The sequence below is a fragment of the Molothrus aeneus genome, chromosome 2 (genome assembly GCF_037042795.1).
Source record: "Molothrus aeneus isolate 106 chromosome 2, BPBGC_Maene_1.0, whole genome shotgun sequence".
Taxonomy (NCBI): domain Eukaryota; kingdom Metazoa; phylum Chordata; class Aves; order Passeriformes; family Icteridae; genus Molothrus; species Molothrus aeneus.
Window position 1 is genome coordinate 42,731,085 of NC_089647.1, and position 27,102 is coordinate 42,758,186.

The 27,102-nt window shown below is 39.9% G+C and overlaps 1 protein-coding gene across 1 annotated transcript in view; it reads right to left on the reverse strand.

The window, feature by feature from the left end:
• Positions 1–2,449: 2,449 nt before the first annotated feature.
• Positions 2,450–27,102, reverse strand: part of EXPH5 (exophilin 5) — a 35,118-nt gene continuing 10,465 nt past the window's right edge. The window contains exons 2-7 of the mRNA XM_066570864.1: positions 20,096–20,253; positions 15,961–16,032; positions 15,714–15,858; positions 11,032–11,080; positions 9,334–9,460; positions 2,450–7,751 (exon numbers count right to left, since the gene is read on the reverse strand). Coding sequence (XP_066426961.1) covers positions 2,452–7,751; positions 9,334–9,460; positions 11,032–11,080; positions 15,714–15,858; positions 15,961–16,032; positions 20,096–20,253 — 5,851 coding nt within the window. The 3' untranslated portion in view covers positions 2,450–2,451. The remainder of the gene's footprint in view (positions 7,752–9,333; positions 9,461–11,031; positions 11,081–15,713; positions 15,859–15,960; positions 16,033–20,095; positions 20,254–27,102) is intronic.

Here is a 27,102-nt window from a genome sequence, read left to right on the forward strand (position 1 = left end):
GGCTCTGCTAAACTGAATGGAGATGATTGCTATTCAAAAGGTATCTCTCCCTATGTTTTCATGCAGTTGACTGTTAGAATACTGTTGTTCAGTGTAAATTTTAGTTTACAGATCCTCAACAGGCTGCAGTCTTCCACAACTAATTTACAATCAAAAGCAGTTTTTACTTGCTTACATTAAATCAAGCCACCTGATTTCCTGTCATACACAGCATAGGAAATGAAAAAAAATTATGTCTGCAAGGTGAGCACTTAATCCAACTACTGTTGAATGGTTAGAAAATATTTACAAATAAAATTCTAAACCACATCTAGTCAAGAAAAACTGTATGACCATTTACTTCCTTTGTATACATTTCTTTTACTATTCTTTACATTATGTAGGCTAGTGTCCCAAATTTTTGGATTAATTTATTTTGCAGAAATGTACAACAACAGAAATTCCACACAGATACTCAGCTGGTTATATTGTCTTACTCTATAGAATCCTGTACACACAGAGAATAGAGACATTTACAGAAAAACATAATCTCTCCTTAGAATACCACTTTTTACAAGACTGCAATTATACAGTAGTCATCTCCTTCCAGCATTGCCTATGTCAGCAGATTCTTTTATCCTGGTGAAAAGGCATGTGGTAGAGATCAGTTCTGTCTATAAATATACAGTTTATGTTAGTCCGTCTATGTACAACAAAAGACAAATTACTCCAGCAAAAAGTAATGCTACTTATATCAGTACAGATTTGAACTACAGACCCACTTCTTTAACGAAGCTTACAGTATGAAAAAATAAGGATACCTCTTACCTACTGTAATATTTTCATCTTTTAGTTTCTTGTGGAGTAGTCAGCGATACAAGCATTGCTTGTTTTGTGTCAAATATATTATTTTAAAATACCAGTATACTGTCCTTCAAGTTAGAAAAATATAATTATGTTCTACAGAAATTTTATTGGATTAAAAAGCATATAAAAATAAGGACCATAATTTCAGACCATATATGAAATTAGAAATAAAGTAGAAGAAAATGTATAATTATTTTAAAATATATCTTCTGGCTCAGTGAGCCACTTCTGATTTTTCATAAAAAGAGAACAAAGCTTAGTTAGAAATTTTATGGCCAGGGACAAGTTTTGGCTACTGAGTAATACTACTACATTGTTGTTGTGGGTGAAGAAGGACCAATGGAACATGTTTACACCCATTCAGTTTAGAGGATAAAGAGTACTGTGGTCACAGCAGGAACAGCTGAAAAATACCAAAAGGGTATTGTAGTTTGACAAAGAGCAAAGAGCCTTTCTTACTGGTTTTATTTACTTTGCCTGTAAGAAGCCACCAGTCTGATAGGTGCAGTGGTGCCCCAGCCAAGTGCCCTCTCAGGCTGCCCTAGGTGCTGCTGCCCTGAAGGAGCCCAGTGGCTGCAGGTGCCTCATCCTGAGACCAGCCAAGCAGAGGCAGCTACAGAACTCTAGGACCTCACAAACTGTTTTGGTTATTTTCTCACTGCTAGGACAACTAAAGATTCAACCTATGAGGTTAATACAGGAAACCAACAGGATAAATCTTTTTATATTTTGAATTGTTAAAAGTGTATGTCTTTTAATCCAAGTTAACCTGTTTCTAAGACCAGAAATCTGGCCAGTCATGTCAACTGTAACCAAAGCTGTGCTGGTTATGAATCTTCCATGTCTGGAAAGCAGGTTTCCATGCTCAGCTTTCTTTCTTTTGGTCAGTTTCTCAGTGCTGTGCCCTGTGTTGAGCTCTTTCTCCTACACTAGAAGTATTTCTGCAACTCACATTGCTCACTGCTCTTGCAATGCTGGAAAGTCCTGGTGTGGAATCTGCCTCAACAGCATAGCAGAACAAATGCCACCAGGGACATTGTTGCTATGCTTCCCAGGAATGCAGAAAAAGAACATTCATGCAGAATATGCTGTAAAGATTTAAGAGGTTTCATTTTGTGAGGATATTGGTTCAGTGGGAAGGATTAACCTTATCATGCTTGCTAATGAGGAAGATTGGAGAAACAACAAATCATCAGTAAAATAACTTCTTGGTTTTCTGTTAAGTTCTGTAAGAAAAAGCAGCTCAAGCTAGAATTTATCCATTCCAGCACTGTGTAGCTGGCAGGAACCTAACTACTGCTTTCTGACTCAGAGGAAAGCCATCCCCAGACTTACAGTGCCCAAAGCTCAACAGCTGTTTACCTTCTCTTATTTGGGGAAGGGATTTTTTAACATTGTTTTTCCCTGCTAAGGGAGACAGGAAAGGTGAATCCATACATTTAATACAAAAGTCAAATGCTCAGCTAATATACCATACTAACTCCCTTGAAACTAAGGAAGCTGTACCAATTTATAGCAGCACAAGAACGGGCTCTGCGTATTTGACATGTTTTTGCCAGCCCAGAAACTACCATGCTATTGTGCCCTCTTAGTACCACCGTCCCTTCATAGCTCTGATTCTTTATCTATCTCATCTAGGTAATATTCATCATCAGTGGTGGTATCACTGTCTGAGTCTGAGTAAGCAGCTGGGTCTTCCCCGTAGGTATCAGTCAGCTCTCGGGGGGACGAGGCAGCTGATGACATTTTGCTCCCAGCAGAACTTGAGCTCAGAAGCTCAGCCCTGTTTATAGAAGAGCTCTCTGTATCTCTGAAAGCACCAGGGTTATTCAGAAGACATGGTCTCCATAATCGCCCTTCTGTGAGTGACCTCTTGATATTTTCCAGGAAAGCCAGTTGTTGCTCTTTGCCAAATATACCAAATTCCACAGACGGATACATTAAATTTCTGGTGCTGTAACATTTCTCATCGTCTGATGCCCAGTTTTCATTCTCATCACAAGACAACAGCTCTGAGTAAGATTTAAATCTCTTGCCGTGTATGCCATCTTTGGGTAGAATATTGCTTCCTGAGGCAGAGATCTCAAGGGAATCTCGAGCACAAATGCCCTCGGAGAGGTGACGCTCACGCTGACTTTTTGCACGGCTCTTGCACAACTGATAGCTATTGAGGTTAGCGTTTTCTAAGCCAGCAGGCTGAGAGGTATTTTGATGCTGACCAAGCACTGTCTGGGAAGTCAGGTTTTGCTCTGGACATGTGTCTGCCTGCAAGCAGCTATTTTCATAGGTGTTGGAGTTTTTGTCAGTTAAAAGTGGCGAGGGAGGAGCACAGGTATGACTGCTAGCTCTTCCTTTCTCTTCATCCAGTGGGTATGAGGTAGTAGCACTGGGAGAGATGGGCTGGCTTTTGCTTTCTAACCCGAGATCAAGCACTTGGGAATTCTTATTTCTTGTGGTTACTGATTTATCTGGAAATAGGGTTGTGAGTCTTGGCCTATTTTCCACTTTCGCTGCAGTTTTTTGAGGACTGATGGCTTCCTTCTGGGTATATGAACTTGTAAATGGCCCCCTTTTGCTGTTAACAAGCAAAGAGGGATCATTCTGATCTTCAGTCTTCTTATTATCAGCTGTTCTTGGTCTTGGAGTATTCTTGTCAGAGTTCAGACTGTGATTCTGATTTTCATTGTCCAACTCCAGGAATGGCTGGTGGGAATCCATTGAAATCAATGAGTCAAGGGACATGTTGACCTCTAAAGAAGTAGCACTTCCATCATTCTGTGAAAAAATGTTACTTATGTGTGGTTTGGGGGGTAGATTTTTACTTGAAAATTTACGACTTGTTTTGTAAACAGCTGCTAATTTATTTTTAATTGAAGGTCTATTTTTCCTTTTCTCTATATCTTTGACTTTGTCTCTTGTGCAGTCAGAGAGAAGCTTGTTCTCCTCTTCTGCACTCTGTGTTATGTTCTGATTTTGTGTAACCCTGGGGACTTTAATGTTCAGGTTGCCCTCAATATGCCTCTCTGATTCCTGAAAACCACTGTAAACTTTACCCATATGAGAAGTCTGTGAGTTTTGCTCTTTTTTAATTTTTGAATTCTTTACTTCATCTGTGCTAGCCACTTTGTCTAGCTGAAGAAATGGATCAGCACTGGAAGCTGTGCTTACCTCAGATGCTTTTCTTGGAGACTCTGGAAGCACTTTGCTACAAAAGTTTGAACCATTCTCTTTTCTTCTTGAACTTTCAGCCCTTAATTGCAGTCCACTAAATTTATTATTACACAGAGGGGTGGTTCGGTGTAGGACATCTACTCTCTGTTTAACTTGGGCACTATCCCTGTACATACCTACCACAGGAGTAAGTGGCACATCAGCATGCTCTGTGTTACCACTCCTTCCAAGGGAACTCTTCTCCCTGGAGCGAATGAATAAACTGTTCAGATTTTTCTTGTTCATTTTTGGGGGCTGCGAACAAGTTTCAGAGCTTCCCTTCTTTACAATATTTTTATTTGTTGAATTAGAATATAAAGGCTTCTCTAAATGTCTGGCTGGCTTGGGAGGGGTTGATAAAGTGGACATTAGTGGTGTGGCTCTTCGTAAAATTTCCTTCTTTTCTTTTACATGTATTTCTGCCTTCTGGCTGCTTGAAGCATCAGAAATGGCCTTACCTGACTTAGTCACTATTGCAGTGGATTGTGGGCCACCAAAAGAAATTTCTTTTGTCACCACATCAGAAAGTACATTTTCTGCTAATGGAAGACATGCTGAATTATCTTTCTTGTTAGGTACCACACTCACTGACTTCTCAGAGCTAGGGGATAAATGAGAATTCTCTTCTTCACTATCAATAGCAGTTCTTAAATTCTGAGGTGTGACCAGAACTGAAGATACTTGGTCGGAAGAATATGAAGGCACCTCTTTTTCTGAAGTAGTAGGGAAAAAAACATTTGCTAAACTCACATGACCTTCATTTTTCTTGTTTTGTATTCTTGGTGACTGAGCAGTTTCTTTGGGACAAGGTAAATCTGCATCCTCTGAATTATCTCTAAAGAGACTACAGAATGTTTTTGAATGCCTCCGTGGTAGTGTGTAATAAATTGAAACTAGTTCATGATACTTGACATGATCTTCATCAACACAAACTGTAAATGTGCTTGTGGTTTTATATTTCTGCAAAAAATTTCCCCCTTCCTTATAATCTGAAAACACAGAGGATTCTCTTCTACTTAGATGTTTACATCTGTCTGTCAGATCAACTGATGTACTGCTACTTACTGAATCATTACTATTTTTGGTTAAAGGAGTGTGGTAATCTTTTTTAGTTGTGGCAGCATTTAGTGATGCTGATGTTAGAAAGGAACATTTTGGATCTAAACAAGACACATCTCCTTGATTAGAATAACAGGTGTCAGCTCTATGCAGAGTTTCAGACCTTAAACAATCATATGTTGCTCTGCTTTCTCTAGGTAAAGAGATGGGCGTCTCTGACATAATACTACCAGCAATGCTAGCTGATTTTCTAGGCAAAGTGTAATAAATAACAAGGGGGTCAGAAGATTTGGAGCTGTTTCTGCCAGGGGAGCCAGTAATGCTACAGCTACTGCTATATCTTGGCGAGCTGTCTTGCTTGTGAAACCTTCTGATACAAGGTGAAGTACTCCTCATTTTTTCAGTTCCTTTTTCAAGGCAAAAATAACTTAAACTATTTTCAGAGGTATTGGGTTCTCCATCAAAGCCACGCATATAAATACTTCCAGAATTTCCATTTCGTGGGGAACTAGTAGTGAATTGTCCATTATAGTCCTTAGTAACTAAAGTGCTTGCATTTTGCAGTGTTTTCTGTGAAATCTCTTTGCTAACACTTGTCCTACTCACTTCAGCTGTTGTCCCCCCTTCTGCTTGAGATTCAGTAACAGTGCTATTTACTGAAGAGCTAGTTAGTGTTCCTAAGCATTTAGCATTGTCTTTATGAGAAAGTGCTTGGGAAGAGTTTTGTGAGAAACTAGATGAGAGCTCAGGAGGACAGGACAACATGCCTTGACAGTTTGCTAATTTTTCAGTGGATAGAGCAGAAGTAACATTCAGTAATGAGGAGTGTCTCTTTGGAGTAGCTTTGTTAAGGGCTTCTGCACTCCAACTATCCTGTTTGCTGCTCTCTCTTTGTGCTGCATAATGCAGATGATGTTCCCATTCTTTCTGACATGGAAGAAAAGGTTCCTTCCTGCTCCCATCAGCTGGCAAAATACAGGGAGGCTGACTGAACGCACTATTGGGTGGGCAATCATTTTCCTTCATTTCTACATTTCTTTTATCACCATTTGATGTATACATTTTTGCAGTATCTCCTCTGGCAGTGGCTTGGGCTTGTCTCTTTGATGTCATTGTGCTATAGAGAGATACATCTCTTTGCCACATGGCAGAAGCAGGGCTGTTAGGGGAAAAACTCCGTGCGTTGATGTAGCTTGTATCTGCTTGTTGAGGAACTGACTGTAACAGCGTGTCTTCATCTGCCTGTTTCATACCTTCAGCCTTTTCCAGGTGTGTAAAGTCTGCCTTTGTACTCCTTTGGGTAACAACAACTGAATTCCTGTTCAGTCTTGTAGGTTCTGGTTGGTTCTTTGAACTGGGAAAGACTGACTCATCCGTTCTGATACCAGATGAAGAAACAGAAGAGGTACAACTTAGCCAAGGCTGACAGCCCTCAGTGAATTCTGAAAAATTTCTGTTTGCACTTCTTGTCATCCTTTTGATACTTGTATTTTCTGGAGAGTACATGTGAAAATCATTCTGCAGGCGCTGTGAACCAAACTTGGCATTCTTTTTATGTGCCCACTGCTGGTCATTTAAATTAGCCATAAATGCTTCAAAGCTGGCATCAGGGGAAATAAACACATCATCGCTGTAACACTGAGGAATATCAGCCCAAGAAGGATAGCTGTCTTTTCTTCCATAAGAATTTTTCTGGTTTGCATACAGCTTCCCATGAGAAGAGATGTCTCTATAGAAGGATCTAGAGAGATTATTTTCTGATTTGTATACAGGATAGTTTTCCCAGTTATCAAAGGGCAATGGAGAAGGAGCTTTGTCAGGGCAACTAACTCTGCTAAAGCAATTACTGCTTGAAATGGATCTGTAGTGGTGTTTTGGGTGGTAACTTGGGTATTTCTTAGTTTCTTGTAAAGACCTGGGATATCTACCATGGTCTGTAGCATGAAATTCCATCAGTGATTGAGTTCTAAACATTGTTTCTGGAGCTTGTTCTGAAGAGTCTGGTGTGTTGTTCCATACAATGGAAGACAGAGGAATTCTCTTTGGGTTCTGTCGACCAAACCTTGGTACAAAACCATTCTTGCTCTCCCTTGCCAATGGATGCTGCAAACTAGATGCTGAGAGCTGATCAGAAGATACTGATGATGGACATCTCCGAAGGGAACACACAGAGTAACTTCTGCCAGCTGTATCCCTGTTCATACAAGCCTTGTGCCTAAACCCGCTGTTGTGCGTTACGGAAGGGGGATATAAGCTCCCCTCGGAAGACCGCCCGAAGGACACTGCGGACAGCCTCCTGCGGTGCAGACGGGGATTCCCATCCACTGCATCACCATAACTGCAATCCTCTTGAAAGGCTGTTTGGTGCCAGTTTATATATGCACTCTGTAACTTCCTTGGTCTGATGAAAATCTTGTGTTCATCTTTGGCCCTTAGTGTTCTCATTCCATCTGGGAAAAATGTGCTAGGCATGTCACTCCAGTCATTTCTCTGCTGCCCCCTGCTAACAGTCTGCCTCTTTGAAGTAGGGAATGCGCTACTACTTTGGACATTGGATGCACTGCTTGTAGAAATGATCCTGTCCAAAGGGTCTTGGGCTTGTTCCTGGGCCAGTTGGTCATCCAGATCACTTAAAACTGCACAGGGAAAAAAAAAAAGATACTTGGTTTTGTTTTCTTTAATAATCTTCTGACTGCTTATGTTAAAATGTTTCACGTGCTACATTAATAATCAGAACTGGCTTTAAAAGGAGTCAGCTTCTCAGCATTCAAAACCCTTCCCAAACCACATATTCTTCCTCCATAGGACTTTTCAGCAGTCACCCATTATGACTACAAGAAAAAAAATGTTCTCCTCCGTGACTGCTCTTTATGTAAATGTTAGTCTTTATGCTATTTAAAAGAAGAACAAAACAATTTGAAGTCTGAGTTCTCACTCACTGTATTTGTGTGTGTGTGTGTGTGTGTGTGTGTGTGTAAACTTTCCAAATATAGTCTGTAAGCAAAAAAATCCCTGAAAAGAATTCACTAGGCAAACACGGACCTTTCTGTGTGTTCACAAAGCACAGTTATGACATAACTATAAGAAAACAGAATCCTGCAAACCATCAAACAAGCATATTCAGCAGTCTGGCATGTCCACTGTTTATTTCATTCATAAAATAAGTTCTCTTCTGAATTGTATGAGCACTGAAAATGGCATTTTCTGGATAAGAAAGGGTAATTAAATAGTTAGGAAGCTGTGATTCAATCTAGCAACAAATATGTATTTACATAAGCATATATAGGCAACCTCATGAAATGGAATTAAACACTATGTAGCTCAATTAACCAAGATATTCAGTCAGAAGACTGATAGCAATGTATTAAAACTAATTTTATTGTCAAAAGCAATTATTCCTTTGCTAATTGTATTCTGCTATTTTTAAAATATTACGCATAATATACAATGGATATGATTGTTTTGTTACAGAATTTCCTAATCCACTTAAATACATAAGACTGAGTGATCAGTCACTACAGACCTGTGCTAACACTACAAAAGCATTAAGAAAGCATTGATAAATATGTATAGTTGGAATAAAATGTGATCCAAACGTACTAAAATTCTCCATTTTTCCTAAGTTTCTCTTCAGCACACAAAATAGAAGACTCCTGAGAAATCCAGCTTAGAACAAGAAAAAAGATGAGTTGTTTCTGAGTCTTCCATTGGGAGGACATGAGCCAAGCTGAAAAAGAACCTGCAACTCTTGACTGGGGGTATAAAAAGGCTCCCAGAAAACTAACTGAATGCCATAATGCCTCTTGATTCTGTGGTTTGTGGCTTTACAGTTTATAAAACCAGGCCAAATAATTCATCATGATCCAAATTATTCATGCAGGAAACGGATAGAATTCTCACGTAATCATGTCTGCAGCTAAAGGGTGCAGTGCGGGCTCCCAGCAGAAACAGCAGAGAGAACTGTGCACAGTTACATGGGATTCTTCTGAACTGTATCAGTATGAGATGAAATGCACTCTTAGAGTGATTGATCACTGACATCTCCTGAAATCAGTGTTGGAGTAGACATTCTGCTGTCAGACAAAGACAACAAAAAATAGCCACTCTGCTATAAATGAGCCATTTTTTACAGCCGTGCTTTTGCAGAAAATTCTCCCAAACCACAGTAACTTCTGGTAACAATACTATCAAACAATACCGAAATAAGGACACACTTACCACTGAAAATCTCCTTCTCTAGCTGTTCATTCCATTCCAGTGTACTTTTCTCCACTGTTTCATTTTGGTTTGTATCAAAAGATTGACCACTTGTTTCAGTTGACATTGGGGAATTACACATTTCAGCCTGTTAAAAATTGTAAAGTAACCTGGTTTCAGTTCATGTGGGTTCAAATCACATTTCACATATCACATCACAACCCGTGTCACAAATTCCAGAGGTGAGCAAGCTCTGTCACTCCATTAAATAATGTATTATTAAAATACACAACTGAGGGTTGTAAAATTGCATGCAGTTTATAGAGTTCTACACATATAATAAGGAGAATTACTCATCTTGTCCTCATCCTGTAGCATTTTTTGGATAGTTTACTTAATTTATCCTAATGCATCCTTATTGCATTGTATCTCTCAATTTAGTTTTCCACAATCACATCTTCCTTGATCAGTGTATTTTAAAATTCACCCACTGACCTCCCAACAGATATTTAATAATTTAACACTACAGTCCATTTTCTTATAGAAAGACAGCACTTGGTGATAAAAGTGGGGAAAATGTCATCCTATTCCCCATCTGTTTTTTGATTACATGTTAAACTGAGAGGTTCTATCCCACCCAATTTAGTTTCACTAAACTCACAGTCTCAGATGGTGGAAGTGCAGACAATTGTTTAACTGCTGAATTATTTTAGCTGAAACTCTTCCTTCTTTTTTCAAAAAAAAACCACCCTACTACTTTTTTTTTGTTTGCCATATTCATAATATTTTACTCATCTAGCTATAATATAGCTTTATATAATATGTTTCTATAACAGACAAGATTCCCTGATAAGATCTTTGCTCAGTCATATATTAATATAGATTTCTCTTTGTTTTTGAAATATGAGAGAAGGGAGGTGGCCAGTTTACATCCTCTGTGCCTTTGATTATACACTGTATACCTTCTTAGTCCCCTCTGTGGTTATGTCACCCAATTGAAGATGAGGAAAAACATGTCAGTAATACAGGGTAATGAAATAATTAAGATAGAAAACATAATCCTTGGAAGAAAATCTGATATTTCAACAGCATGCACTTAAATTACATCAGAAATAAATCTGTTTTATCCTTAAAATGAGCTTGTGCTTATAAAATGGAACATCCATCCATCCATCCATCCATCCATCCATCCATCCATCCATCCATCCATCCATCCATCCATTCATAAAAAAAAATGTTCCTACTTCAAAATTTACATTTACATGGTAACTCTGTGCATGGAAACGTTGCACAAGAGGTTCTAGATTACTGCCTGCCCAGGCCAGCTACTCTTTTTCATCCTTGTACAAATGAAATGAAACAAAGTAAATATACTAGATTATGATTTAGTGTGAGTTTTGATCTATTTACAGGTTGGTTACAGTTGCCAAGACATGTGAAGGTCCTGACCTAGGAAAATATCCATGCAATTATTATGAAAGAACTGAAATCTGGCAGAGCTAGATGTAGGGCCTAGCTAGGAAAGCTTTGGATTTTAACAGACATGCTCAGTCTACTACATGCAACAAGTTCACAACAAAGACATTTTACTCAGCATTTAAAACAAGAACTGTAAGAATACTATTTAAACACGTTAAAGCAACAGCCTAGAGCAAGGAGACTAGTTTTTGAAAAATCTGTATTTAAACATTGCAGACAAGAAATTGATAAACTACTTACCGTTGCCATTTCTTCCACTTTTGAGGGTGGGCTAGCAGAACTGTCATATCTGTAGGCAGAGGGATTTAAATGTTGGTTTTGAAAAGGAACTTGCTGCAATTTCATCATGTAGGAAATATCCAGCAGCTTCTCATTTTAACAGCTATTGAGAAGCATCTGAAAAAAACTTGCTCTATGAAGAATTCATCCTTACCTCCCCCCTGCCAATATCCTGCAAAAATAAAGTGCTCGGAAAATGTACCATTCAGTTTGGCCTTGTCAGCTTGCAAACTTCATAACTGCACAGCCAAGAATGAACTCAACATACTGACATCTCAGTGTCTGCAACAGAATTGCTTCAATCCAGCATTATGGTAAGATGGTATTTGTTCTTTTTCCAAACAGCTATAATTTAATAAGTACTAGTCATAGCCTAAGTTATATACTTGTTAAGTTCTGACTGGTTTGCATCTGCAGTTCTATTGTTTTTCTCTTCCATTTCACCCTACTCAGATGCAGAGCTGTGCTCTGTTCCTGCAAAGGAGGAGAGTCAGACAGCAGATTGGCTTTGTGTGAACTTTGGAACTCGCTGCTATTCATCCAAAACTGTTTTGGGTGAATTTTTATTTTTTTATTTTTATTTGAATATATGAATTTTTATTTACCAATTTTTAAGACATGGTAGAAGGCTCATCTGCTTTCCTAAGCTATTTAAGGCTGCAAGAGCTTGGCAGAGAACTGGCTCGAGCATCCGTGAGTAATGCAGTGGTTAGAACAAGCCGAGAAGCCCTGAACATAAAAAGTACTCTGTCTGATGGGGTGACTTGCAGACAAATACAAAATAAATGAGAGAAACAAGAACAGGACTAGACATCACCGAGTCTATTCAAGTCGGCAGATCCTTGTTTTACGACTAAGCAAACCCAGTCCCTTCAAAAGCCCCGAAGGAAATGTTGCTCAGCCTGTGCTGATTGCCAATTCTTCCTTGTCTCAGAAACTGTTTTTTTCCCAGGAAGTTAATTCTTGGGAGAAAATGAAGTAGAGAAAGATGGTTCTGCTCAGTCCTGTTTGTCTCAAAGTCTTTTTGAATCACCTTGTTCTTAGGCTCTTAAAGCCTCCCTGTGCTCAGGTAGACTACTTTATTGTGCTTCAACAGCAAGTATAAACCGGCTTGTTGGCAAGTTCTTTGTGGCCCAGCCTTTCCTCCTGAAGTGCTTTGTCATTTGTTTGCAATGTGCTTGCAGGCAGGGAAGAACAGTTGAAAGGTGCAATTTGTTTTTGCTTCTGTAATTGTGAACTGTAAAACCAGGATTCCTCTCTGACATGGGGTCCAACTGAAACCAAACAAGCCTGTTGACTTCAGCGGGCTTAGGATTTGGCTAGACAGTCTGAATCTGAAATTCCTAATTTTTCCTCGTAGCTCTGAATAAAAACAGCCATTAAACCGGGGGTTACCTCCCCCTTTGAATGAAGTTTACAGAACCAGAACCCAGAAATCTATGTAGCTTTTCCTTTAAACTTAAATAAAGTTGTGTTTTAATGCTTCTAAAACAAATTAAGAACGAAACTTAGGTTTCAGAGCTTTTACAATGATTTCCTGCAAATTAAGTTCAGTAAAATCCTGTGGCATAGCAAGTTACGTTAGTTTTACTTATATGCATAACAAAAATGCAAAAGCTTTGTTAGAAGCTTTCTTCTTCAGCTTTACTGTGCAAAGCCACTCTTTGGCAAAGCCTAAGAGCACAAAGTTCTCCCCACTTGATGTTGTATTAATTGCTCCTTGCAATGAACGTACATGAAGTAGACATGTTAGAAATGTCAGTTAGAAATGTCTTCTGATAGTCTAGGCAAAATTTAAATTTTCATTTGCACCTCTGGCACTATTCTAAATTCATCTGTGTCTTTATTGTCACTATTCTCTCAGAAATAACTGGTCATTGCATCCTGCTTTGTTTTTCTCCCTGCTAACTTACACTGACGAGGTTATTTTAATATTTTTCCTATGCCAATCTCTCAATTTCCCAAACTGCCTTATTAGTTTCTATGAACTGTCTTAAATTTTCCAGCATTTCAAAATTAAAGTTTTTCTTACTTTCAGAGAAATATTGCCTAATTTTAGGAAACAGTAATTCAGTTTCTTTTTTGGTTAACAACACTGAACAATGTTTACATTATTTTGCACACAATGCATATACACATATACTTGTAAATATTGTCTATTATTCATAAACAGGAAAGAAGCTAAATTGATGTTCAAGTTCAGAAATATTTGCCATCTGGAAAATACTCCTCTGTATAGAACATGAGAAAATATATTTTCTACTTTTCCACTTCCATATATATGTATCATTTTAATGACAATCAAATGTAAGATTAAAAGTAAGAGATGACTATCACAACTGGTAACAATAATAAAAATCCATGAATTAAAATCTGCCGTGAAATAGTGTTTCCACAGAGGCAAGGCACCTGTCTTCCCCAGGCTACCACCAAGCTCTCTAATGTCAGTATAATCCATTTTCTTCAAGACTATTCTTATCAGTACTAAGAAGTAACTAAAAACCAAACACATAAATCACATATGCTGAAAACACAATTAAACAGCATTTTTATCCGGGATGAATCACACTTATACATATAGAAAGAATAAAGAATGAATTCAAGAACTGACACCTTTGAACCAAAAGTGATCAAACTGCCTTCAGACTACAGTTACAAACCTTTTATTAGCATCTTCTGTATGTCCATGTGAGTGCACTCCTTCCTGCAGCATCCATAACTTATTATCAGAGTAGAACACCACCACAGCTGCCAAAACTCCCTCTCCAGAACTGAAAGGACCCTCTAACCAGCCATTAATGTTCAGCCATTGAAAAGCTTCTGCCAGTTAGGCTTACTTACAGGATTTACAGTGCTGCGTCCTACAGTGTTTCACTAGCTCTCCCAAATAACTCTACCTGGTGAGAGGCAGATTATTTCAGTGCTTTGCCTATGCATAAAGCAAACCACATGCCACGGCAACACCTAGAAGAGGGTGGGGGAAGTTTTCAACAGAGAGGCGTGACTAGAAAATGTAGCAATCAACTCAGTTACACGTCAGGATTGACTTGTTTATTTTTCAAGTTAAGCTCGGTCAGAAATCAAAGGCATCTGAGCCTGAGATATGATAGATTTTCCATGGAAAAGCCAGATAAACACACACAAGAAAAGCTGATCTAATGAGTAGGCACAGTTTGGTTTTTTTGCCTTCTTAAATTAAGAAATCATTTTGGTGCTTAGATTCTACAGCAAAGCCTCGACCTTCATGTGTGCATTGGCTACCTCACTGTGCACCAGGATAAAGCACCCTTGAAATCTGATTCTCAGTTACACAAGTGTCCCTTTATTCTTCAGGGAAGACTGTGGCCCAGTGTTTCTGTGTTCCAGGATAAGGGGCATTACCAGGTCACAAGAAAGAGGAAGGAGAAGATGACAGGTATGGAGCAGTGTTAACACTGCATATTCTTTTTCTATGTTGTGTTGTTATGTAAGAGGATTATTACCAGTGAAAATCCACAAAGCTAACCTCAAAGCCTCAACTTAAACCTCTCCTTAAATCTCCTGCTTTCATACAAACACTCCACAATAGCAAGCTGCTCTGTTACAAAACCTACGTATCAGACTAATCATAATTTCTTTAGAGGCTTGCATTCCCTGTCATTGTTTATTACAGCTGTTTTATTACATCATGCCAGCAGGGAGCCCCAGGCACAGACCAGAATACCAATGTGAGACGCACTGAGCAAAAATCAGCTTTTTGTATCAAAGATCTCGCATCTTTGTACTTGGATTTCACAGCACTGCATGATGCAGCTCTACCTGTGATTGCCAGTTCCAAGCATTACCCTAAGATGCACACAAGAATAGTAAGACTTCATGCACGTGTTGCTGGCATACAGCCACACAGGACAAAAGTTAAGAGAGATCAGGCAGCCTAACCAGCCTGACTGTAGCTTCCCCCACCCCTTTTCCTCTGAACAACAGCTTCAACCCTGGGAATGGCAAAGGAGAAGGATGCTCTTCAAACAGCAGCTCCTGAGCTGTGTATGAGACCAACTTTGGTTCAGATTCAAAAACCAAAGTAAACCAAAGCATGCCCAAGTACTGAACCCAAAGCACTGACAAAGCCCAGAAGGCAAAAGGGCCAAGAGCTGTCCGGTTTGCCTAGCTGGAGCTAAAGCTGCAGGGCTGCCTCTAAGCTGCCTCTGGGCTAGAAATGGTGGGAACTGATGCAGCAGAGCTGCCTGGGGCCGGTACTCTCTGCCATGACTTGGGAAAGCTATGCTTTCCTATTGTATCACAGCCATAGGGCACCAGATCCCCATGCACCTCACACCGTGTCCTCTTGAGAGGGAATGAAACGATGCAGCTGCTCCAAAGTCTACAGTCTTTCATATACTTTAAGTCCTGTGCAAAAAAAGGTTTAGCCAAGAGACTCGACCTACTACTTGTGACTTAGTCCTCTTTCTTCTGACATAATATAGATAATCTCTTCATTACAGGACCAAGTAAAATCACAGTCTTCCCAATGAGGTAAAAAGCAAGAGACTGAAAAAAATAATTCAACAAAATTTTCTAAAACTTTAGAACTTTGTTCTATACCACAGAACAATTCATATACTTTTTAAAAGCTGGAAATAATGTATGTTCTCATTATAGCTCACCGTGGTTGCTTCTGAGTCTGGGTTTTCCTTGATCTTCTAAAGGAGGAAAGCCAAGCAAAAGGTGATCTGAACCCCAAAAAGGAAGCTGAAGTGTTCTTTTGTGCTTGAGGATTCATGCGGGATGACATTTTTATTTCTTTATGATCTAAAAATGTGATAAAAAGTAGATTTGTTTTGAGTTCTTAATAAATGCAGTATTAAAATATACATAAATGTTTTATCTTAATAAAAAATTTCTTTTGCTTACCTTTTATGTCAGGTAAATCCAGTTTTGACATTTTTGGACAAACTATGTGACATACTGGTTTATAATGACTAACTAGAAGACAGAGAAAGATAAACAGGTCTAAAGTTTCAAAATGTATTATTTGTTTTGGGTGATGCATGTGAGCTACATGAGGCTGATTTTCACAAAGTAATCAGAACTCAATTACTTGAAAATCATACCTCTTTTAAAATACAGGCAAATCAAACATTTGAAAATTGAGGCCCTCACAATCATTACTCACTTTCTTTTTACGTTTGTAAGAAATATAATTGTGACAACCCAGAACATACAATGACGTAATTGACTGTAATGTAACTACAAAACACTAACTCAGACTAATGTATCCTCTGTATCATAGATTTCCTTACACTGGGATTCCTGTGGCCACTAGAGTACCTTTTTTTTCTGCTACAAACTGCATATCACATCTGTATTTTCAATGCAAGATATAGTGAATGATTTCTTTGGGAAGGTTATGACCTGTTTTCTTCAAACAGAACATTAACTCAGTCTGCCTGTAAAAGCAGCTGGCATTTGGTGGGAAGATGAGTATCACTTATAGAAAAGGCAAAGAAATGGCAGGATCTGCACCACACTACAGAGAACTGGAGGATATAAGGAAACAAGATGCCACTCAGGAATAAGGCTTTTTTTTTTTCCCCATTTAAAGCAACACATGCCTGACACAATACAACAGCCTGAAAATGGCTTATCCAATGACTGTAGGAGAAAGCAAGAAATTAGGGCAAAGTGTCATTTATAACAGAAATTAGGGCAAAGTGTCATTTATAACAACAGCAAGGGGCAGCATTTGGACATTGTCCAAAATGAAGTAAATAATTCATGTCACGTGATTTAAATCTTGTGTGTAATACATGGCTTCACCTTCAGTGACAATCTCTGTGTACTTCAAAATGCCTCATTCTTTACCCCTTTCAGAGCCTATTCTCTTGGTGGCATTGACTTGACAATGCAGGTAACATCAAGAGAGTCCTAATAGCACTGCCATAGCCAAGATGGTCTAGGGATGTAGACACAGCAAGGCTTGCAGGAAGAAGTAGGATCTTTTATTTAGCCAGCTTATACCGTTGGAAATATCAGACAAGCCTCTGAGGCACACAAGCCCTTCTTCAGATCTGAAATAGAAACAGGTGCTTTCAAAGTTAAATGCCAGAGAACAATTACACAGAGTTTAGTCAATGAGACCATCTCTGAAGGAGAAAAATAGTAGGTAGCTGAGGACTGGAGGGGATGTTGGGGATAAAAGGTCAGGAAAGACTGAGATCTATTTTGTGCAGGTCTGTAGTATGAGGAAAATGTTTAAGGTTTCACTTATCTTTTGAAATCCATGACTCTATTTCCAGTTGCTAAGAAGCACAAATAGGAGGAGCTCAATGAAAAACATGCAGAAGTGTGAATGGAATAAAAGCGTATATTGTGCATGAGAACTATCTGGATAGAAGATGAAAGACAGTGCAGAGTACTTTTTTATAGAGAGTATGCTTTTTATAGAGACACCATGTTTCTTGTGCATGTTCATTTTGGATGGGCATCAGAACCTGTGAAATGAGATCTCAAGAAATTGCTTCCTGGTCAGGCCAACTTTTCAGGCTTTGACTCTCACCCTTATAATAAGCACTAGCATGCCTTTAGCCCAGTGTTACCAGAAAAAGTTTTCACTAGTATAGTCAAACCTTTTTCATCCAAACTCATCTACTTATTCCAAATGTCATTTAGGTGCTTTTAGTTTTTTAAGAAAACTAGGCAAAACGAAAATTTTTTGTGCTGGTTTTGGCTGGTATAGTTAATTTTTTTCCATAGCTGCTTGCATGGGCTGTGTTCTGGATTTGTGCTGTAAGCAGTGTCAGTAACACAGCGATGTTTTAGTCACTGCTGAGCAGCACTTACACAGAGTTAAGACCTCTCCTGCCTCTCACCCCACCCTACAAGCAAGTAGCTCAGTGTGCACAAGGAGCTGGGAGGAGACACAGCTGGGACAGCTTACCCCAGCTGATCCAAGGGACATTCCAGACCATACAGCACCGTGCTCAGCGTGGCAAGCTGGCGGGGAAAGAAGGAAGGGAGGATGTTCAGAGTGATAGTGTTTGTGTTCCCAAGCAACCATTGTGCGTGCTAGAGCCCAGGTTTCCTGGGGAAAGCTGAACACCTGCCTGCCCACAAGAAGTGGTGACTTAATTCTTTGGTTTGCTTCCTCATGTGCAAGGTTTATCCTTTATCTATGAAACTGTGTTTATCTCAACTCATGAGTTCTCTCACTTTTAGCCTCTTGCTCATCCTGATGGCGGTCAAGTGAATGAGCCACTGGGTGGTGCTTAGCTGATGGCTGGGGTTAAACCACAAGAGTTCTTTGGGATACCCAATGTAAAGCTCAAAGTGTTTGAGATAATGACAGATTTCAGTGGAATGTGCTAGACTGAATTTATCACTTTTCATGCTGTTTAGCTATTAATTGACAGGCTCCAGTGCTTGCCATGGGGCTTGCTTGCCAGGCTGTAAGTTAGAGCCTAGTGCTCCTTGGTGCAATGGTTATGTGCCACGGTTATGGTGCATCTCTGAAGGGATTGTGACCAAGAGTAAGTCTATAGAAGGTACACACCTCGAAGAATCTGTGGCTGTGCATGTGGTCATGCTGGAGAACCTCAAAGTGAGTGGCCATGGATAAGCCCATGACTCCCCCACAGAGACTGCAGCCACAGGTAAAGCCATGTTGGAGTAGGTACATTTCTGAAGGCATTGTGGCCCATGGAGGAGGTCATGCTGGAAAAGGTGCACCTCAGATGGACTGGGGCTGTGGATAACTCCATGCTGCAGCAAGTATATCCCTGGAGAGACTGTGACTCTACTTGGAGCAGGTATACCCCTGAGACACCACAGTATATGAGTAAGGCTAAGCTGGAGCAGAGGCAAGGTGAAGGCAGTGGAGTGGTTAATGGGGATACACTGAAGAGTGTGGGACCTGAGTGTGATGTAAATGGCATGGAATAAGGAGTAAAGAATGTGCTGGGTTTGGCTGTGATGATTAATTATTTCTATAGTAGCTAAAATGGGGCTGTGTTCTGGATTTGTGCTGAGAACAGTCATTGGTAATTCAGGGATGTTTTCCTTACTGCTGAGCAGGGTTTACACAGAGCCAAGGCCTTTCTGCTTCTCAGCCCATCCCATCAGCGAGTGGATTGGGGGTGTACAAGGAGGCAGGAGGGGACACAGCTGGGGCCAGCATACCTGATGAATATCCCATACCATACAGCATCATACTCAGCATATAAAATCTAGGGAAAGAAGAGGGAAGGGGGGACATTCACAGTGATGGCATTTGTCTCCTCAAGTCACTGTTCCATGTGATGGAGCCCTGAAGATGCTGAACACCTGCCTGACCATGGGGAGTGGTGAATGAATGCTTGCTTTGCTTTGCTTGTGTGCATGGCTTTTGCTTTATCTATAAACTGTCATTACATCAATTCACTTTTAGCCCTCCAATTCTCACCCCCTCCCATGGTGGGGGAGTGAGTGGCTGTGTAGTGCTTTGCTGCCAGCTGGGGTTAAACCACAACCTTTTTGTACAATGCAGACATCACTGCTTTGATTGGGAAACTACCACTGTATTTACTATAATTATAGCAATTTCATTTTGATTAATAAAGACTTTTTTTTTACAGTGAGAACAATTAATCACTGGAACAGCCTCCTCAGGGCCATGGTAGAGTCCCCATCACTAGGGGATGTAGAGTCCTCCACTAGGGAGGTTTAGAGATGTGACTGCAAATGGTGCCAAATAATGTCATTCAGGTTCCCCTTCCTATGAAAAACTGACCTGGAGATCTTCTGATGTCCTTCCAACCTGGGCCATACTATGATTCTAACTATGGCATAAAAATATCAGGGATTTTCTGTTGTGAATCCCAGCTCTGCTTTTAACAGAACCTGCTCAAAGAAACATACCCATTTTGAAAATACATCTTTAGTAAAACTATGATTTGAGAAAAAGCTCAGTGCAATTTCAGAAACTCCTTAACTATTACACTTTGATATGCCATAAGACATTGGTTTGGTGACCACTATTATATAGATGAGGAGATAGACAAATGTAACTCACTGGTGTTTTTGCTCTTCCTTAGCTGATGCTCTAATGGTGGTTTTAACATTCTATTGACATCAATGTAATTCTGATATTTTCTTCTTTTTATTTCTTCAAACCATTCTCCAGTCACTCCCTGCAGCCCTTTTTCAGACTTCTTTCTCTTCAGAAGTTTGCTAAAAAGGAAAAAAAAAAAGCCATTTTAGATATAACAGGGCTATCATCAGGAACTCTCCCTGTTTTTCTTTAAAGTATTTACAGTATATCTCTACATATAATGACTTTTACAAAGGCAGTGAGACATGATACATTCATAGCAATCACATAAAAGTTTTAGTGACAGCAGCATTCTCCTGTTTAACAAATGAGATTATGGGACCAGGTTGAGTGAATGACTCATATGCTTGCATTATTCTCTTCCTTGAGGAAGTGCATCTTTTTTCCTTGCAAGAATAAGGCAATCCATACTCATCCTAAAACAAATTGAAAGTAAGATTAAGTTGATCCGATAATCAAATTAGAATAAATAACACTCTGAATAAAGCAAATTTTGAGATATTTATTCACTCATTTAAATAGAAGTAATAACAAGATTATTTTTATTTTCTAGGGGTAGATCACTGATGCCCTGACAATGAGGTGCCCACTACACATCTTCCATGCAAAGGAGAACAGTAAATTGAGAATTCAGCTAATAGATATTCATGAAACATGCTCAACAAGTTTATCACATTTTCCTCTTTCCTTGATGCATAGTGATTCTGCTTGTGTTCAATATGGAAGGAGGCATCTAATAATGAATATGAATGTTCTGCCACACTGAGGTGCAGCCTGAGCAAGCTACACGCATGTGGCTGCAACTGAAGAAGATACTTAGTAGCAAGTTTAGATTTTAGACCAAGAGGTCATAGGAATGAATTGTTTAGTTGGACAGAAAAGAACAAGGTACAATTGCAAAGGAGTGGGAATAGTGCAAGGGACATGCAAAGTTACTTGTTTTCAAATTACATTACACTAGTGTCAAAAGTATGGATGCAAATACAGCAAATCCACACCCCCAGCTGATTCTGATGGCAACAAAACAAGACGTCGTGCACAGCCTGGAGATGTAATACCAATGTTTGAGCGAGGCTTTCATGTAAATCTGCCTCCTTAATCAGTGGTAAAAATCTGTGTCCAGGAATACAGATGCTCTCAGAGAACATAAGTTGCTTCAGTTATCAATTTAAGTAAAAACTCATCTGAGACAATACTACTTCACAGAACAAACTTAAAATTAAACATCTAGTCTGGAAATGGATATATTTTTATCTGGAATTTATAGAATTCATTGTCCATACTAGCCCCTACCATGCATCTGGTGGCATCTGCTGGACAGGAAGGCTGGAGGGAGACATTTTTGGGAAATGAGTATTTCCCTTGAAGAAGATTACACAGCCACATGCACGAGTACTAGCCATTCCAAATAAACTTATTACAAAGGCAAAAATGTTACTCATCGCAGATATTACCGCACCATGGGAGTGACTAAACACCGTAAATGCATTGTGCAGCCTGGAACGCAGCCTAGCACTGATGTGAAACAGGAGGGGATGAACAACGTGCTCTCAGTAGCCAACTCCATGACCTCACTCCTGTGGTAAAGGGGATCCAAAGGGGATCCAAGATACTGGGAGGAGTAAAAGCACGGAGAGGAGGGCATGAGCTCCTTGGGGAGTAGCTGCAGCCACGGCGACTGCTCGGGATACAACCCCTGGGCAGTTCTGCTGAAGTCCCAAAGGCGGAGAGCATCTGTTAGGATCCATCCCCGCGGGGTTTTAGATCCCACCGTGCCGAATCGCTTCTCCCGCGGGAGGCGGCGCTGGGATCGCCGCTCCCGGGCAGCGGCGGGCGGGGCCCTGGCGCCCCCCGGCGGCGGCCGCCGGCAGCACCGCCCAGCGCCCGCTCCCGGCGCGTCCCGGGGCAGCGCCGCCGCCCCAGCGCCCGCGGCCGGGAAGCGACAGGGCGGACAGAGAAACAGCTGTTTGCCGCACATTTACGCATTCCACAGCAAAGGGAACTATAAAACCCCCACAATCACTCTGTAATAGACCGCACCAGACACGGCACGAACGCGCCTTGCACAGAGAAATGGAGTTAAAGTAGTGCACAAACACTGACTTCATTGCTTAAACACTGTAAAGTCTGTACTGGTACATGCTTGGCATTATATGTAGTCCTTATCTGTGAATATGCTGCTTTTGAATTGTGCTGTCATGTCCAACTCATCAAATAAATCCTTTAAACTGCCTGTGTATATTTATATTTACACACACAAAGAGGCATATATGTAACCCTATATATGTAGTTATTTGAGTAACAAATAATAGTTAATGAGTATGATACACGATACATAGTCGCAGTATTGCACGACTGTTAAGTATTTCTCCTTCGTGATGACTCCCAGCCAAACCACATCATTTCCCTACATATCTGCTCTGTCAAGTTTACTGCCCCCTCACGACACTAATGAACACTGGTTGTGAGCCAGGAGGAAAGCCCATCTCAAGAAACAATTACAGCAGGAGATGCTATCTGCACTCAGTATTGCAATGAACCTGCCTCTGAGGCAGCACTATTGTTACTTGGATAACACATTATGGGTTGAGACACTGCACCTTAGGAGTGTCAAAACACCTATTGCCCTCTAAACCAAATGTACTAATCCTGCTTCCAAGTCTGCTCCATCCATCCTTACTCCTCATTTGCCTACAGCTATTTTCTACACTTGGAGCCACTACCTTTTGAGAGGAGAAAACATCATTGTGACTGGGAAAAGTATCTATAAACTATTGTGGGATTGAAGGCAAATCCATTCCCAGGATTACTAACAGGAGACTGCTCCACAAACCAGTGCAGGCAGCAACCCTAAATGACCTCACAGGCTCATTATCTTTTCCCATCTATTATTCTATACAGCGCCTAAACCAATGAATCACTCAGGAGCAACTTCTTTGCACTGGTTTTAAAAACATCTCTTCCTTATTGGCACAAGGATGTCCCAGTATTTCTTACAGACATCTCCAGGGAAAAGTTACCCTAAATGTTTGTGTGCTCTAGACTTTCATGTGGGTTACCATAAATACTGTCCATAGATGTGCAGCCTCCCCTGCCACTTCCTGTTAGGATAATAAGGAGCTTTAATTGCTACTGTAAGAAGAAAGGCATTTTCCTTACCATCTTCACTCTGAATATAAAGAGGAATATGTGTTCAGGGTAGTAGAAACTGGGTTGCCAAATAGGACATTTGGGGACAGCACTTGTTTGCAGAGGACAGAGTATTCAATCCCAGTTTTGCTAAAAGCAGAAATTATTATTCCTATTGAATTTAGCAGAGCAGGATTTGACCCTAAAGGACTCTTACCACACACACTTCATAAGAGAACAGATAAGCAGCAACTACAAAGAATGAAAAATTGCACCAGGTAAAGAATAAACAGATCAAATTCACTCATTGGATCAAAGCTCTCAGTGTCTGAAAATACAAGACTGAAAGGATTGCAAAAAAAAATACTGTTGAAAGCATTAGACAAAAAATACAGCAGGGCAGATAACTTGCAGTAACCTAAACCAAGCTTTTCTCTTTACTCTGTTCATATTCCTTGCTTTGTCAGGAAGAAAAGGCTAGAGATCAATTAAAAATCAATGCTGAAGAATCTGTTGTTTCCCAATTTTTTTTTTTTTTTACTTCAACTTACCCCCTTCCTACCACTTTATACATTATGCTGCACTGGTGAACTGTACAACTCCATCACCTCCATGATCAGCTATTTTTCTAGAAAACTCTGTCTGTTTTCACAGCCTCAAGTAGCTCTAAAACGCTGTCCCGGGACAACCCTATGATGCTGGATTGTATCCCCATTTGTCTGTTTAGCCCAGAAATACGTTCTGCACCTCTCAAACTAGATCTGACAGCGAAGAAGGGGAGAAGGAAAAACAGTGGATTTTTTTTCACAACTGTGTTCAAAACACAGAGGTAAGCAGTGCTCTCAGAGTTCCCTGCTCTGCAGACAGATGGGGAGTTTTCCCTTGCTATTTTTGCTGGTTTTTCCTCTCGTTAGCTGAAGCCAGAAGGGTTTTTTTGGAATAGTTTGGCCATTATTTGGCCCGGGAACACCAGGACTATGATCCAGGGGTCGCCCAAGCTGCACTGCGGCCAGGACACCAGACCCGAGCCCCGGAGAGACTGAGAGAAAGCCAAGAAAGGAAACCCACAGAAAGGACTCTGAACTACAAAGGACTCTCTCTGAATCTGCCATCTCTTCAGAACAGCAAGAGGTTCCATCGTTTAATATTTTTCATTTTCTCATGTTTGTGAATACTTTGCTTGTTAAAGAAACAGACTTTTCTACTTTTCTCAAAGGCTGTTTATCACCTGAGTACATGGGGGGGAAGAGCTGCTGAATTTTGCCCTTTAGGGAACATCCTTTTGGAAGTTCCCTTCCAAATTTGTCCCAAACCAGGACAAATGCATACACAAGTATATTTTCTTACTTATAGTTCCTTTTAATTTTATGAAAACAATTTAAAGACATGCTTCCAAGTTATCATTTCATTTAAAAATAAAAGGGACATGAAGTATCATTGAGAAAGGCAAAGGCTACCACATGTGAAATAATTTGAAAAAAATTATTATCTGTCATTTCCTAGAAACGTATAATAGCAATAACAACAACATTTTGGTTTCCAAGGTGCCAGAGAAGCTCCTGTGGCAGGTTAATCCTACCAGGAAGAAAAACAATGTGTCAACACACTCTTTCCTAGCATGTCAGACACACAACAGGTCTGTTTTCTAAAGCAGTCTTTATTCTTAGTAGCTGGTATACTTTTACTCAGGTTAAAGCATGTTTTGTTTATTTTTCTTTCTTACTGTTGTCTCTTTGGCTAATAAAAATGAACCAAGTCAGCCTCATTATTACCTGTAAGACATTATGCACAAGTAGATGAATCACAGAGGAAAAAGACTCCCATGTTTTGGTTGTACATACTACAAGACAATGTAAAAAGATCTAACAGAAAATTCACTTATTTTTTATTTGATACATGTAAAATGAAGCACTTCTGCAGTAATTCTCTGAAAAGTCAAGGTCTCCTGTATTTTGATGAACAAAATGTGTTGCCAATCAATAATGGTTGAATCTAACCTGCTAGGTCGTTGTTGCTCAAATTTAATTTTCTCTTCCTCTGAAATACTAGTTTTTTAAGTGTTCATCCTTTTCATCCTTCTGTCATTTTTGTCATTATGTATTCATTTTATAATGCTCACTAACCCATTAAGTTGCCCTCAGATGTATTTATCTGAGTATGTGAGCAACAGAACTAAAGATGTGCATGGGCACCGAGCATGTGGCACAACAATGCAGAATAAAGAGTGTGGGTTCAGTGTCTGTGACTGACCAGGATCCAGACACCAATAAACGTAATGGAAGGACTTCAACTCTCCTGAAGAGGCACCAGGTCAGGCTGCGGGAGGGAGAGTCCCCTAGTGGTGACACCCCTGCGTGGAAAGCAGCAACTGGAAATGCCAAGAAATATTCACCTGAAGGCCAGGGGTGCCCAGCACTGAACTGTATGGCATACGTTTTCAATTCCACTTTAATGGTCGCATGACGTTGCCAGCTCATAATTATCCCTAAGTACCTAAATTCCAGTAATGTGCAAAACCAACAGGCAGAAGGCAGAGGAAAGTGGAAAAGTAATTAATCTTCTCTAGTTTTTCATCCCAGACTACATTTAATAGGCAGAAGTACTTAAAACACAAAGATATCACTTCTGCACATGAATTTGATATGCAGCCAGAAGTATCCTTTAAACAGCAAGTAGGGCTACAGACACAGATACTTGCAAACAGAAACATAATTTTGTCCTTAGAACACTTTTTTTGAGAAAAGGTATCAGATTTATACATTAAGGCCTGCTGTGTGTGTCAGGGATACAGTCAGAGAATATGTGAGTTTAAGGTAGAACATCTTTTCTGCCCTTACTGAAGTTCTACCTTGTCTGCTTATGGGGAAAACTCTTCCACTTCCACCTCTCCTCTTCCTCATTAAAAAGTAGAATAAATCACAAAATCTGACATTATTACACTATCTCTATTCAACAAATTTATTCATTTAAATTAAAGCTGATCACCTGCTTTGAGATAGCCTAATCCAGTGGCACTGTGTGCATTCATTACACACAATCCACAAAGACAGTGAGACTATGAGCATACATGAAACATTGGAGTCCCAATGGACATTCAATACTTCTACTCTATAAACCACGATGACTTTTGTGTCTACAATTCTTTAACTTCGGCAGCGTCTATACAGTGACCAAAAGTTACCTGTGTTTTCTCCAAAACATTAGCTTCTCATATTAAACTATGTGAAATTAATATACTGACTTACACTAGCCGCTGTTTTCCTTCATCAAGTCCAACACTCCTTTCCCCTTGCAGCTTTTGTCTGCTTTCCTGAGCAAGAGCAAAGAATGACACTTTCCTTTGAAATGGAAAACTAGGAAATGTTGTAAGGGCAAGAACAAAGGTTAATTCTCATGATGACTACATAACTCCTCTCTGTTCTGGCAGCTCAGGAATCAGAAGCTCTCAGTTAAAGCCCTGAAATGAGAAGCTCAATGGCTGCCTTCAAAAAGTTAAGTTTTCAAAACAGAGCATTGAAACCTGAGATCACGGGAGCTGAGGGTGATTAATCATGCATCTCAAGGTGTAACAATGCCTCAAGACATTACTTTTAACATTTAACTCTTTCTTCAGCAGCTACCCCGGGTTTACAGTGAAAACATAATTTCAGCTCTGCTGGAACAAACAGAAAAGTCTGTAAGTACAGATCTTTTAGCAGTTATACATACTTAGAAAATGAAAGCTTTTGGTCCTTTGGGCAGCTGGTCACTAAGAGCAAATGAGGTGGAATACCACTAGGAATGTCACAGCTGTTGGTGACTCTCCAGCTTGGGCTGACTCTCTGCAGTTCCTTTCATAA